At 38.7% G+C, this 15,875-nt stretch overlaps 1 protein-coding gene across 1 annotated transcript in view; it reads left to right on the top strand.

The window, feature by feature from the left end:
• Nucleotides 1-15,875, top strand: part of LOC134751871 (irregular chiasm C-roughest protein-like) — a 177,258-nt gene that overhangs the window by 131,803 nt on the left and 29,580 nt on the right. Inside the window, exons 8-9 of the mRNA XM_063687396.1 lie at nt 13,334-13,418; nt 14,178-14,266. Of these exons, the coding sequence (XP_063543466.1) occupies nt 13,334-13,418; nt 14,178-14,266 (174 nt within the window). The remainder of the gene's footprint in view (nt 1-13,333; nt 13,419-14,177; nt 14,267-15,875) is intronic.

The following is a 15,875-nucleotide window of genomic DNA, read 5'->3' as shown; positions in this document are numbered from 1 at the left end:
GATTTATTAAAATGTAGACTCAAAGACACAACTTATTTTATTTTTAACAAATTCTGGTCGCTCAAGAATTTTCATTTAGCCATCGAATCGTTCACACGGCGGTAATCCCTAACCAATGGAGCTTGCCGTCTAGACGAAGCCCCACTTTTAAGCTAAGCCGGGAGTCCTTGTTGACTAAACACCGGTTTTCAATATTGCAATGTATTTTGCTATGGGGGCAACGTGGCGTACGGCACGTTTAGATAAAGATAAAGATAAAAGATATTTATTCGTGACGATCACAACACAAGTACGAACATGTACAGACAACAACAGCAAGAAAAGAAGAAATCATCAAGTGTGCATCACGAACTCAGCAAAATGCTAGATAAAGCCAGCGCTGGTCTTCCGTAGGGCCCATCGGTGATGCCACGACAGATAACACACAAAGATACATATTTAAGAGCAATGACTTTTGCAATATTTAGTTGTTGTAGTAGCTTGGTTGTTGTAAATGAAAGCTAAGAACTTTCTTAGCTATTTGTGTAGAAAATGGTTTGACAGGATGCGTACGCATCCTTATACAATTTTGTAACTTTTTTCACAAAAGTACATAAACATATTAAATATATTAATAACGGGTCACTCACGTGTTTTAAGTCGAAAACGCTCGACATGTTTCACTCCGTACCGAGGAGCGTCATCAGGAGCTTGCGTCGACGGTGACGGACCGGCGCAGACTGCGGGCCGCAGCCCTCCGCGCCCGATGACTCGGCGCGGGCGCCGGTGGCGGCAGGGGGGGCGAGAAACTACCTTCGTTTACGGCATTATTGTCAAATGATGGGTTGCACACAACACTCACTACGTCATTCGCTAATGGTTCGTCCACACTGTCCACCGACGTAGTACCCAAAACATGTCGAGCGTTTTCGACTTAAAACACGTGAGTGACCCGTTATTAATATATTTAATATGTCTATGTCTCACGGAAGTTTTGTTATTAAAAGTACATAAAGGTATGCTTCGCGGTAGACCTCACGGGGGCGTCGCGCTACTATGGAAGCGGGCGTCGTTCTACAATGTGTCCGTAGTGCAGTGTAATAATCCTCGTATATGTGCAATTAAAATAGTGCTGCGCGATAAGTCGATATTGGTAATGAGTGTCTATATGCCTACCGACTCGAGTGTTAATTTGGCTGACTATACGGATACGCTTAGCGCGGTGAGTGCTATAATAGATAGTTGTAGTACTGAGTGTGTTTATATTATGGGTGACTTTAACGCACATCCGTCAGAGACATTTTATAGCGAACTGGAAGGGTTCTGTACAGAACAACACTGGTCTTGTATTGACATAAAGTTACTGGGACTGCATTCAAATACCTATACGTATATTAGTGAGGTACATGGCTGTAAGCGGTGGCTCGATCATTGTGTGGTCACTGAGGCAGCCGTTTCCTCAGTGATAAGAGTGTATGTAGAATACGATGTATTATGGTCGGATCATTTTCCTTTGGTAATTGAGTGTACTTTGAATGGCGTGCAACCTAAAGTAGAAAACCCTATTATACAAAATAATAATAATATTATATGGGGAAGTAGGAACATGCAGCAAATAAATGATTATGCGGAAATTTGTCATGCGAAATTGAGCCTAATTGACGTTCCAGAAGCACTTCGGCACTGTTGTGGTATTAGTACCTGTAGCGATGTAAGTCATCGACAAGTTATAGATACTTTGTATAACAATATTGTGTCCGCGTTGTGTGATGCCGCGCTGTTAGGTAGGGAGGGCCGTGCATATGTAAAGAAAAAACCTGTTATAGGCTGGAATAAGCATGTAGCCAGTGCGCACAGGGAGGCCAGGCGTAAATATTTAGTTTGGTCTGCATATGGTGGACCGCGATCAGGCCGTCTGTTTGATGAGATGTGTGAGACTAGAAAGATTTTTAAGTCACGGCTAAAGTGGGTCCAGAATCATGAGGAGCAAATAAAAATGGACATACTCGCCTCACATCATTACCGAAACGACTTTCGATCTTTCTGGTCGAGTACAAACAAATTGAATTTGAAAGCTGGTGTCCCGGTGAGCATTGGGGGCATTAATGAACCTAGTAAAATTGCTAATCTGTTTGTAGATCATTTTACAGTAAGATCGCCTTTGGGGCCATCGCACGGGGAGGGGATCAATGCTGAGCCCATTAACGAGATAGGAATCAAAATCACATCTAAAGATATCGCTCACATTATCAAAAACATGAAAAGAGGTAAATCTCCTGGCCATGATGGGCTCAGCATTGAGCACCTGAGATACGCGGGTCCACACATAACTAGATTGTTAGCGATATTGTACACAGTTTGTATTGGGCACGCGTACCTCCCTGCGGAGATGATACGAACCATTGTTGTACCGATAGTTAAAAACAAAACTGGTGACATTTCGGACAAAAATAATTATAGACCTATATCGCTAGCAACTGTTCTTGCAAAGGTTTTTGACGGTGTGCTGGATGCGCACTTGAGTAAATACATAAAACTGCATGATAATCAGTTTGGATTTAGGTCTGGTTTATCAACAGAAAGTGCCATTTTAGGTTTAAAGCACACTGTTCACTATTATACGAAACGGAAAACCGATGTTTATGCTTGTTTCCTCGACCTTTCGAAGGCGTTTGACCTGGTCTCCTACGACATACTGTGGAACAAACTAAATGAGGTTCATGTCCCGCCAGAGATTGTTAATTTATTAAAATACTGGTATGGAGGCCAGGTCAACCAAGTTCGATGGGCAGGGGCATTGTCGACACCATACAGACAGGAGTGCGGCGTGAGGCAGGGAGGGTTGACCTCGCCGGTTCTTTTCAACTTGTATGTGGACGGACTGGTGGGTGCGCTCGGTAACACGCATGTCGGCTGTCATGTGGACGGTGTATGCGTAAACAATATCAGCTACGCGGATGACATGGTGTTGCTGAGCGCATCCATCTGTGGCCTGAGGAAACTCGTCAGTATTTGTGAAAGGTATGCGAAGGATCACGGGTTACTATACAATAGTAAAAAAAGCGAGGTCATGGTCTTTGGGGCCGGCTGTAAGATCCCAGATCACATGCCCCCAGTTACATTGAATGGTACACCTCTACAGAGAGTAAATCAGTTGAAATACCTAGGGCATCTGGTAACGGCCAACCTCAGGGATAATGAGGACGTTGAAAGGGAAAGGAGGGCATTGTCACGAAGAGCAAACATGATTGCCCGCAGGTTTGCACGATGTTCACGTGACGTAAAACTTACACTTTTTAGAGCGTACTGTACAAGTTTTTACACGTGCAGCCTGTGGGCTAGATTCACCAAGACTGGTTACAATGCCCTCCGAGTACAATACAACAACGCATTTAGGGTACTGTTGGGGCTGCCTCGACACTGTAGTGCATCAGGGATGTTTGCAGAAGCACACGTAGATTGTTTTTATGCAACAATGCGTAAAAGATGTGCCTCCCTGGTGCGCAGGGTGAGGGCCAGCACCAACAGTATCCTGAAAATGATCTCGAGCAGACTGGACTGTCCGTACATGAATCGGTGCTGCACAGTCGCAAGTGGAGGTGTTCAGCGGTGATCCATGAACGGACAATAATAATATAATGTAATGTAATTTAATTTTCAATTTAATTTTAATTGTTATTTTATTGTATTATAAACCTACTAACCTTAGTTATAAGTAAAACAAAATATGTAACTAACAATATGTGGATCCTGGTTATCTAAATAAAGAACTTTTAATAATAATAATAATAATAAAAGTCAAAAAAATAAGATGGCACAGCTGCTGTTGTGGTAGTCGCGTAAAAACATTCGACCCAAAATCCCTTCTTGAAAATGGATTGAAAAAACCGAACTAGTGCGGACTCGTCCGCCAAGGGTTCTGTACTTTTAAGTATTAAATTTGTTGTTATAGCGGCAACAGAAATACATCAGCTCTGAAAATTTCAACTGTCTAGCTATCACGGTTCATGAGATACAGCCTGATGACAGACAGACAGACGGATAGAGGAGTCTTAGCTTTACCCTCTGGGTACGGAACCCTAAAAAGAAACACTAATAAAGACTTACGAGTAAATAGACTGGAAGTTGCAGTTTAGTTTGCCATTAGGTTATATTTCGATTGCAACTGCGGCTGCGTTGCTGTTGCAGCATTGCAGCACAAGGGGCGTAGCCAAGATGCTGCCAAAAAACAGCTAATAACAAAAACCGACCAAGTGCGAGTCGACTCGTGCGCCGAGGGTTCCGTACTTTTTAGTATTTGTTGTTATAGCGGCAACAGAAATACATCATCTGTGAAAATTTCAACTGTCTAGCTATCACGGTTCATGAGATACAGCCTGGTGACAGACAGACAGACAGACGGACAGCGGAGTCTTAGTAATAGGGTCCCGTTTTTACCCTTTGGGTACGGAACCCTGAAAACGCTAGGACATGTAACTTTTATAATAATATCTTCTATGTAAAACCCTTTTATGTGCAAATAAATAAATGGTTAATTCATTGCTTCTTGGTAGATGTTCGCGCACCACTCTATTGCCTTAGTAATAAGGGTGACGACATTTTGTCTAAAATACCAATATCTCAGTAACTGAGATCCATTGCAGAACTGTTCTGCAATGGAATTCCGCTTGGTGCCCATGGACCTAAATGAAGTTCATTTGTACCTATCTATTGACCTCTCAACTTTGTTGGTTTTTAGACCATTATGACGCATAGTCCTTTATGACAATGACATCGATCTCGTCAACGCTGCAGCCAAGGGCCTGACACTCTTTGATAGAGAAAGATAGTCTTATTGCGATTATTATAAGAGGCAACAGAAAATAGTGCCATGCTTTGTCCTTATCACCGACCGGGCATTTTTTCATGGTCGGGTTATGGCATCACAGGTAGGAGGCGATGGTGAAATACCGAAATGTATAAGAGTGAAAGAGAAAGGATTATGCTGCCATACATTAAACTGTCAAATATGTGAATATGTCTTTCTTTTACCCCTGGTCGCTCGGTGTCATGTTTATAACTACTTGTATTATACTATGTCTATGGATGCAGCATACATACCATGCTGTTGTAGCCCAAATTGGAATTAAACCTTTATAGTTAGGACGCAGATGTTTGTTCCACTACTTCCACTCGTGTTTATTGTTTTAAAAGTTCGCACTCGCAGCATTAGTTGAATATAAAGTGTATTGTGGTTTGTTGGCTTCGATTTAAGAGGCTTTAACTTAAAATCAGACGGTTTTAATTCAATTTAGTTAGGTTTCATTAAGATACTTTGCAAATGGTTAGAGAACTGAAAAAAATATTGAAAACAAATATAGTCTGTGCATTCTCAAATGATTTTTTCGCCAGAGGCCTTAATCTGTTAAACAAAAGCCATTGTTTCTTTTGAGTGTGCGCGTGCCCATTGTTGGTGAGCGCGTGGCCATTGTTGGTGAGCGCATGCCACTCGTACACAATGGTCACGCGCTCACCAACAATGGGCACGCGCACACACAAAAGGAAGAGTGGCCTTTGTTTAACAGATTAGGGTTTTTGGCAAAAAAAAATTGAGAAGATGCAGACTATAATAATAGTTACAAACATTAAATCATTTTACGGTTTAGACTCACTTGTTTTAGTCACTCGCGCGACATGTTTCGGAGAGCCTAGGTCTCCTTTCTCAAGCACTAATAGTGCGAGCAGCGTTCACGACGACCGTGTATTGCGTACTGCCGCTGCCGCGCGCCGCGTCGCTCGCTGCGCGCGCGCCGAGAAAACCGGTTGGGGGAGGTCTTGCGCTATCGTTGTAGGCGGGCACAGTGGTGTGTTTGGGTTTGGGTCACCTAACACTTGTAATGATTTAATGTTAGTATGTCTCACAACAGTTTAATTTCGAATAGTTACAAAATAATTTTTCCTTTAACTAAGCAATAAGTTTTGCCCAGTTACAAAAAAAAGTTATTCTATACAGATTAAAAAACAGTCATAGCATTCTGATCTGAATTATATTATTATATGATTACCCCTTAAATGCATATTGTTGCCAAATGTATACAAGGCATTGGACAGCTCAGATTCAACAGAAAATAAAAAATAAAATAAAATAAAATGTGTTCCAAAAATAAAAAATCATGCATTTAAGGGTTAAATAACACAAAAAAAAGGATTAAAAAAAACACCTACTTCAATATATTAAATAATTTACTATATTAACGCCCGTAAACTTAAACTGAATAAAGTTTTACAATATCCATACTATATAATATATATATATATACATTAATATTATAAATGCGAAAGTGTGTCTGTCTGTCTGTTACCTCATTTACTTGAAATTTGGCATAGAAATAGTTTGAGTCGGGGAAGGACATAGGGTAGTTTTTATACCAGAAGTCATCCTTTAAGGGGATGAAAAGGGGGGTGGAAGTTTATGGGGAATCGATAAAAAGCAGATTGGATAAAAAAATAAGCTACACAAATTACTAACTCCACGCAGATGAAGTCGCGGGCAAAAGCTAGTTATATATAAATGCAAATTAAAGGATTTAATCCCTTTAAAAATATAATTTCTGTAATGATTGACTGGTAGAAAATGCCTTATGGCATTAAGTCCGCCATTTGTACTTTTTTGTACTGTGATATAAAGGTTAAATAAATAAATAATTTTTCGCTTTACCAGGCTTAGTGCTGCTAATGTTAAGTGGATGCGGTTTCGGCTTGCAAGTTTAGGGTTAGTTTTAAGCCTTTAATTTCAAACGAGTCTGCAGACGGAGGGTTAAGTGATTTGTTTTTTGTATTATGGGATAACCGAATTTAAAATGCCTCGAGTACCAACATACCAACCATGGATACCAACATGGATGCAAATGTAAATCAGTTTGTCTGTCTTGGCCTGATTTTGGTGGCGGAAAAAAGATTTGTTCCTGACTCATGGGTATTTCTTTATGTATTAAAGTATTTATATATTATATATATCGTTCTCTGAGTACCCATAACACAAGCCTCCTTGAGCTTACCGTAGGACTTAGTCAATCTGTGTAAGAATGTCCTATTATAATATTTATTTATTTATAAGAATTAATAAGTCTTTTATATATTGTATTCTCATTTCTTTTAAAAATACTCTTGTTTAAAATTCTCAATACGTCTGATACTCGAAACCGTAATGCTTCTACATTTCGATAATATCCTTCAGAAATAAATAGGAATAAATCTTAGTCCTTTGGGGAAGGCTTTCCCCGAAATTGTGAGCTTTTTTAATAATGGTAAGCGATTACCGCAACAGACAGACAAATGTCCCAAAAATTTGTATGATAATTGTAGTTTCCACTACATCACGCACATAGAAGATACCATTTTTTTCACACTAAAACGTGACGTAATGGAACAGAATAGATGTCCCAAAATACATCTTTTTTCTATAGTAGGATGACGAATGCTGTCGATTCTGAGTAGAATGAACCCAAGAATGTTCAGATTTGTAAGAATCAGGTTTTCAATAAATATCTATTTTAGACAACGCCTACGTATACAGGATTGCTTCTGAAAATTTTTCTTATTATTTATTTCTAAATGTGCCCGTAACGCCATTAGTTCATGTTTATATTGGATTAAATTGATATAATATTCAATATTTCTGAATGCGCCTGTAACGGTTATGTAGCAGCCTCCGTTCGAACAGCTCTTAATATTCGTAACGTTCCCTTTCAGGGGTGAAAATTGCCCGTAAGCCTGACTGTAGCGTTGGAAAAACAAATACACGGTTTTCCCCTAACCACAGAATAAGTCATAGTATTATCATACAGAACGGCCACGCACCGCCCCGCCCCGATTCGAATTACCTCGCCCCGCGACAGCAGATTGACGAGCTTTTGCCGACCGCTGCCTCTGCTTTTCTGCTTTTTGCTTTAAAAAAAAATTATCTTTTTTGTTTTTTTTTCTGTTTTTGCTGCTGCTGCTTGTTGCTTTTGCTGTTTTTAAGCAACTTACACAATGACGCATGCCGCGTGTACAGACGTGCCGTTCACACATAGAAACGCAAGTGATTTTTGATGTATAGCGTGTACGCCCTGTGCCCTAACATCAGGAAGTTTGCTTTTAAATATCTGTGCGTGATTTCTTTGCTGGCAGTTCAAAGATCAGTGAGAATCTGTCTCATCAGTTGGTTAGCGCCGTCTCACGAGCAGTGTGTGCTTGTACCTACAGAGATGGTACTGCCATCTATCCAACTAGGAAAAAATATATTTTTTTTTTTACATTTTTTGATTTGTTCTTAAGTAGTCATACTACTATATATATAAACTTTGGTCACTTTTTATTGTATTAAATCCATTCCAGTTTATAATAAGTTGAATTTTATTTTTATAAACCAGTGTATTCTCTAGTAAATATATAATCCCATGTATCAAACTCTTCAGGCTAATTGAGGACACCCTCACAAACAGGACCTTTCAGGTGTTTCTTGGTGAATCGGCCAGTAAAGTGAGAGTGCTCAATAATGGTCTCCCTCAAGGCTCTGTCTTAGCTCCAATGCTGTTTAACTTATACATACATGACATCCCTAGTACTGTATCTCGCCAATTTGGATATGCCGATGATCTGGCTCTTGTAACCCAGCAGCGGAGCATGGAAACAACGGAACCCATACTGGAGAAGGATCTGGCGAAGTTGGACGACTTTTTCACCCGTTGGCGTCTGTGCCCAAATCCTTCAAAGACTGAAGTTTGCTGCTTCCACCTGTCCAATAGGCTCGCACACAAGACCCTGAGAGTTAGATTTCGTGGTACAACCCTACAACACAATACTTCCCCAAAGTACCTCGGTGTTACACTCGACAGAAGCCTAACATACCGATCGCACATCGATAAGCTGAAAAGTAAAATAAGGACCAGGAACAATATAGTCCAGAAACTTACTGGAACCTCTTGGGGAGCCTCTGCGTCCTGTCTGCGTACCACGGCACTGGCACTGGTTTATTCTACGGCTGAGTACTGTGCTCCAGTATGGATGAACAGCGCACATGCTGGTGCCGTGGATGTGCAGCTGAACGAAACCATGCGGCTCATTACTGGTTGCCTCAAACCCACCCCAACTTTCTGGCTCCCTGCTCTTAGCGCCATAGAACCACCACACTTGCGGCGAAAAAAGTGTCACCTCCGAGAGGCAATAAAAACCAAATACCAACCCACGCTGCCTATCCACAAAGACCTCAGTGATTTCGGAGCGAAACGACTCAAGTCCCGTAACCCGCCAGCTCTTGGTATGGTGCATGTTGACAACGAGTGGGATATACATGATTCATGGATGGCTGAGTGGAATGCCCAACAATCCAATGGTGAGCAACTTTTCACATTCAACCCAAATAGACGCCCACCTGGCTTCGACAAACCGCGCCGAGTATGGAGTCAACTAAACCGCATTCGAACAGGCGTTGGAAACTGTGCTTACCACTGGCATAAATGGGGCTGGTGTGACTCCCCTCAGTGCATGTGTGGTGACCCCGAGCAGACGGTCAAACACATTGTTCTGGAATGCCCTCTCACCAAATTCAAGGGACGGATTGAAGACCTCGCGAACCTCAGTGAAAGGGCCATCGAGTATTTGAAGAGTGCAAACCTCAATCTTTAGATTAGTATTTAATTTAAATCCAGTAACTGTAATGCCATACGATAAATAAATAAATATATAATACTTACATTATTCAATACAATAACTGCATGCTCTGCAATTTTGCGTTTTATTTTTGTGAGTAGGTATGAAAACTGTCATCTTACTGATACATTTATGACTTCTAATCGTAAAGTCGTAATCGTAAGCGATGACACCCGCAACACTAGAGGGGGTGTAAGTGCGTTGCTGGCGTTTAAGAGTACGCCATTTTGTTGGTTTAAAGGTCGTATCGGTCCGGAAATACCGCAAAAGTATTAATATGACATAGATGACGCCGATGATGACGATAAGAATATAATTCACACCTCTTTTCTTTTTTACCGGACTACGGTAACGCAAAAAGAGGGTTATGATTTTGACCGGTATGTATGTGGTTATGTATGTATGTTCATTTGTTCCCTGATTCTAAAGAACTCATTATAATTTGACAAACGATATGTCATTCGAATCGTCAATCGTCCGCTGGTTATAGGCATATGGTCATATATGACGTCACAACAATTTGAACACAGCGCCCTCTAGAGGTCATAATTATATTCTCTATTGAATGTTTACCTCAAAAAATATGATAATATGTTGACTTTTTATGCAAACCGTACATAATGTCGAACCAATGACTTGTATTTCGGATTCAACCAAACAATTAGAACGTGATCCACATTTTCAAATTGGTATAATCCTCGTTGCTCGCGATTATTGGAGAAACGAATATTTAAAAAAACCGGCCAAGTGCGAGTCGGACTCGCGCACCGAGGGTTCCGTACTTTTTAGTATTTGTTGTTATAGCGGCAACAGAAATACATCATCTGTGAAAATTTCAACTCTCTAGCTATCACGGTTCATGAGATACAGCCTGGTGACAGACAGACAGACAGACGGACAGCGGAGTCTTAGTAATAGGGTCCCGTTTTTACCCTTTGGGTACGGAACCCTAAAAATGTTTGCCTTTAGAAATCACATAGGCAATTCATTGAGATATTATTACAAGCTATACCGAACAATGAAATTGTCGCAATCGCAACCTGTACCACGTGAACAAAACGCCGTAAAATTCATTGCGATTACGCATTTAGGTCGCGAGATTCACGCTCCGCTCCTTTCGTTTGTTGTCAAAACAACATCAACTCGTGGCGCAGAATACTGGTTCCGTGTGTCTATACGTAAGTTATAATGAGGCAATTCAAGGTTATACGCAATATTCAACCATAATTGAAACAAATTATTCGCCGTAATTAGTATTGTGAACTTGGGTGACGATATAATAAAGCAGTCTGCAACGCGTGCTCCCGTTGAAGATACTCGTTATGGAGCAAAACAAGTCGAGCGATCGTCGACGTAATATACGTCATTAAAAAAAATATTATAGTATCTGGTTCATATGACATACCAGTAGGTATACCTGGTACCAAAGATAGATATAACTCCGTAATAGATGGATACAGTCTAAGGAAAAAACGTGCCTTGAAAATCAAGAAAATTTGATTCTCGTTCAGAGGGCGCTACTAGTTTTGGCCTACAGTCGTATAGATGGCGTTGACGGTTTCGTTTGTTATTTAACAATTTTAACGCATATCAGTGAAAGAACATGGGTCAAAATCAACAAAATAATTAATGCAAATAAAAAAAATCATTTATATATTTTTAAATACATTTTATCGTATTTTTACAAATCTTCAATTTTAGTTTTAAAGTGTGTCGACAGATGGCAGTGAATTTACTGGGGTTACAAAATTTACTATGACAGTACCGCTCTAGTATAAGTTACTCTATGCTGGTACAGAGAAACTTATTCATTTTGCACAAAAAACTAGTGAATTTTAATGGTATCCCAAAACCCATTGAATATGCTGTTGTAACTAAATTTGCAACTTTGCCACAACACAATCGGTTTAGATATAACCGGGAGGGTCCATGCCGGAGCGGCGGCCCGGGAAAATGGGAACTATGTAACAGGATTAATATAGCGTTACTATTGGTACTCGACTACAGGGGCCCACTGATTATCACTCCGCCGGACGATATCAGCCTGACAGTTGTTCAGAACTATCAAATTCTTTTTTTTTTTTTTAATCTTTATTAGAAAAAGGGTTTTTTCACAAATGAAAATGTCACCCTTATTGTGACATAGCAAGACAAATCAACTCTTATTATCTACGCTTAATACCTAAGTTAACAATTTCATATATTTTCATCGCCTTTTTTGATTGCGGGTTGGCCAAAATGAAGTTAACTTCACCTATGTTATATAAATTACAGTTGTACTTTTGCCTAAAGTTTATTCTCTCTGCCTCGTTTCGGACACATTCCACCAAGATATGGAACACATCTTCTTTTACTCCACATTCGGTACAGTTTTGTGACTGGTTCTTACCCATCATGAATCCGAAACTATTCAGTGGTATGTGTCCGGAACGCAGCCTGAGAGCAGTAACAATATCCGATCTGGCCATGTTTAAACCTAAAAACCAAGGCATCCGTAGCAGATTCTTGTTCTAGCTTACAGGCTGATATCGTCCGGCGGACTGATAGTCAGTGGGCCTTAGACAACAGACGTTGAAAATGTATCTGCCAGTAAAACAAATTAGTACCACTACAAATCCGCGAAATAGCGAAGGCCAAATAAAATCTTGTTAGGGCATACATTTTACATTCTGCCCCATTTTTAGGGTTCCGTACCCAAAGGTTAAAAACGGGACCCTATTATTAAGACTCCTCTGTCCCTCTGTCCGTCTGTCTGTATGTCCGTCTGTCGGTCACCAGGCTGGATCTCATCAACCGTGATAGCTAGACAGTTGAAATTTTCAAATGATGTATTTCTGTTGCCGCTATAACAACAAATACTAAAAAGTACGGAACCCTCGGTGGGCGAGTCCGACTCGCACTAGGCCGGTTTTTTTAAACCACCTGTATATTAAATTAATTTTGTATCAAGCAGAAACGTTAATTAATTGATTATTAATTGTATTTTGTACGGTCTTGGTCGGCCAGATGACAGAGCCCTGTACTAGTAACGCAGTGGTCGTGGGTTCAAGTCCCACCCAAGACAGTGATTTTTTCCACTTTTAATTCACCTGTATATGGCTGTTGAGAAATAAATTTTGTACAAATTTCAATTTTCCCCGACACTTTACCTAAAAGCAAACATTTTCCTCAGCTTAATCACAAAATATTCACAGTTTTAACCAAGTAGTTAGGGTAAAGTTACCTATAAGAGGCCCTCATGTGAGGTTGCCTTTGTATCGTCTGTAGCACAGTTTCGACGGAAATATGGTACTATAATGAAAGGGGGTTACTACGAAATCTCGGATGGTTTTCACATATGAATTCTGGTTATTGTTTTACCTTTAAAATTAAAATAGATTTGTTTGGTTAGAACTCAATTTATCTTTGCTGTAAAGACGTTAAGTTACGGAACTCATCAATAAAAATTATTTATAATTTTAATTAATTCCACTTGCAGTTTTTTTATTATGACAAATATAGGTCATAATAATAAAACATGATAATGAAGTGAACACAAATAAGTATAATGAATAAAATTAGGATTTAAAATTTTATATTACACGTATCTTTTGCTAAATTAAATTTGCCTTTTACATAATTATTACTATGTAATACTTGTAATTAATTTGCATAAAAATTAACCATAAATACTTTGTTGCAGGTTCAATATGCCCCAAAAGTGCGTGTTTTTATCAAATCTGGTGCAGCCACTGGCAGGATACAGGAAGGAGATACCTTAGCAGTCGGTGAGTCAGAACAAAACTTTTATATACATATTTAATCTTTTGGTAAAAAAAAAATCTTTTGCTTTCGATTGCATATATTGTAAACCTCCGGACAATAGGAAACTACAAAAAATCAATATACTTTTAGAATTTTTTTATGCGACTTTAGACTCTTTAGAAAGATTTATTTTACTTTTGAAGCACTTATTTTCAGAAATACGTAATTACCTGATCAATTTTTTACCAATTTTTTTGTTTAATTTCAAACTTGTGATAATGTTAAATTTTGTTTTACTTTCAGTTACATATCGAAGTAACCTTAGATATTTAATAAGTAATTGTACCTAATTGTATTTGTAATTTATTGTGTTATCGACTTAAGCTATGTACAGCACATTGTAGTACATTATAACTTATACAACTAAAATGTTACCTATTCAGGTATTTACACATTAACTTAGATAACTTAGCGGTTTCACTCACGTATTTGAAACGTAACGTGAGTGAAACCGCTAATTTAGCTAAGTAAGTATGTCTCACGATAGTTTAAATTAAATTATTTACACATTACATAGCTAATACTAACAATACAGATAAATCAATTCAAATAAACAGTGCTATTACAACTTTATTAATTTGAATATAAATTAATCCATTGAAATTATTAAAAATAAATTAATAACAATTAAGCCAAAGTACATTTCATAGTCATTCAGATTTCAGATAATTAAAAACTATTAGGCACTTACTATAAGCTTGATTAATAGATTTTTATTTCAGGATGCCAGGCTAATGCCAACCCTAACAACTTGACATACAGATGGTTTCTGAACAACGAACACATCGCTGGTGCAGTCAGAAATGAACTGGTAAGTAATATGCAGAGTTCGGACAAATTATCGCAAAAATCAACATGGTATGTAACAGGATAAAAAAAAATAACAATTTTGAACTGCAGTTTTGAGTATAATCTGGAAATTTGATTCAAAAATACTGTACATAATACGAGTTTAATAAATTTTGTCCTATTTTGAGATATAAATGATTTTTGATGGTTTTGCGATGATTTGTCCGAGCTATGGTAATATGTTAACTTAGGAAAATAATTTTAGATTTTCTAACAGGATCTTTCATAGAGATATTGGTTATATGGATGGTCATATGGCATTTTATATAGATTTAAAATCATCAAATCCCTTTACGAAAAATACATCTTATATACCTAGCCTAGGTAACCTAGGAAAGAACTGTTTAAAGTTAAAAACGAATTTTTAAAGCCCCGAGCGTTTTACTGCCACTAGGTAAGTACTATGTAAATTTTGATTAAGAAAATATGCGTTCTAGACAGCTCAGAGCTCATCTTGTGCTAAGCCAAGGCACGTGCCCGTTAAACTATACTCTGCATCTTCTCAAATTTCATTTCATTTCATTTCATTTAAAGAGATAAAGATAAAAGATAAAAAAAGTTTATTGCCATAACTAGAAATCTTACATTCCTTAAACCTCCACATTCATTTCATTTCATTTTATTTCATTCCATTCCATTTCATTTCATTTCATTTCATTTCATTTCTGTTAAACAAAAGCCTTTGTTCCTTTTGTGCGTGCGCTCTGTATATTTTGGCTACTCGGGTTTCGTATATACGGTAGAATATATTCAGTACTTGTTTCTGCCCGTGTCTGCGTAGAATGATTATGATTGATAGAACTATCCTATGTCCTGCCTCGGATCTCAAACTCTCCATACCAAATATCTAAATCGGTTCAGAGGTGTAAGTATGAAGAGGTAACAGACAGAGAGACAGACAGATAGATCTGTATCTGTCTGTATGTGTCTGTACAGACAGACCGACAGACAAACATACAGACAGACAGACGGACGGACGGACTGACGGACAGACAGACAAATACAGACAGACAGACAGATACAGACAGACACAGACAGACAGACAGATAGATAGACAGACTGACAGGCATACAGACAGAAAAATACATATTATTTTAATTAGAAATGAATGTGCACTCTGATGTAATTCTCCGGAATAAAGTAATGTATCTGGTGCAAGACAGACAGATAGATCTGTATCTGTCTGTATGACGAACGGACGGACTGACGGACGGACAGACAGACAGACAGACAGACAGACAGATAGACAGACAGACGGACAGATACACACAGGCAGACACAGACAGACAGACAGACAGACTGACAGGCATACAGACAGAAAGATAAATATTATTTTAATTAAAAATTAAAAATTTCACACGTTCATGTGCACTCTGATGCAATTCGCCGGAATAAAGTAATGTACCTAGTGCAAGACAGACAGATAGATAGACAGACAGACAGAGACAGACAGACAGACAGAGACAGACAGACAGATAAAGACAGACACAGACAGACAGACTGACAGGCATACAGACAGAAAAATAAATATTATTTTAATTAAAAATTAAAAATTTCACTCGTTCATGTGC

The sequence above is a fragment of the Cydia strobilella genome, chromosome 23 (genome assembly GCF_947568885.1).
Source record: "Cydia strobilella chromosome 23, ilCydStro3.1, whole genome shotgun sequence".
Classification (NCBI taxonomy): Eukaryota; Metazoa; Arthropoda; class Insecta; order Lepidoptera; family Tortricidae; genus Cydia; species Cydia strobilella.
This window is presented reverse-complemented; position numbering and strand designations above follow the sequence as displayed.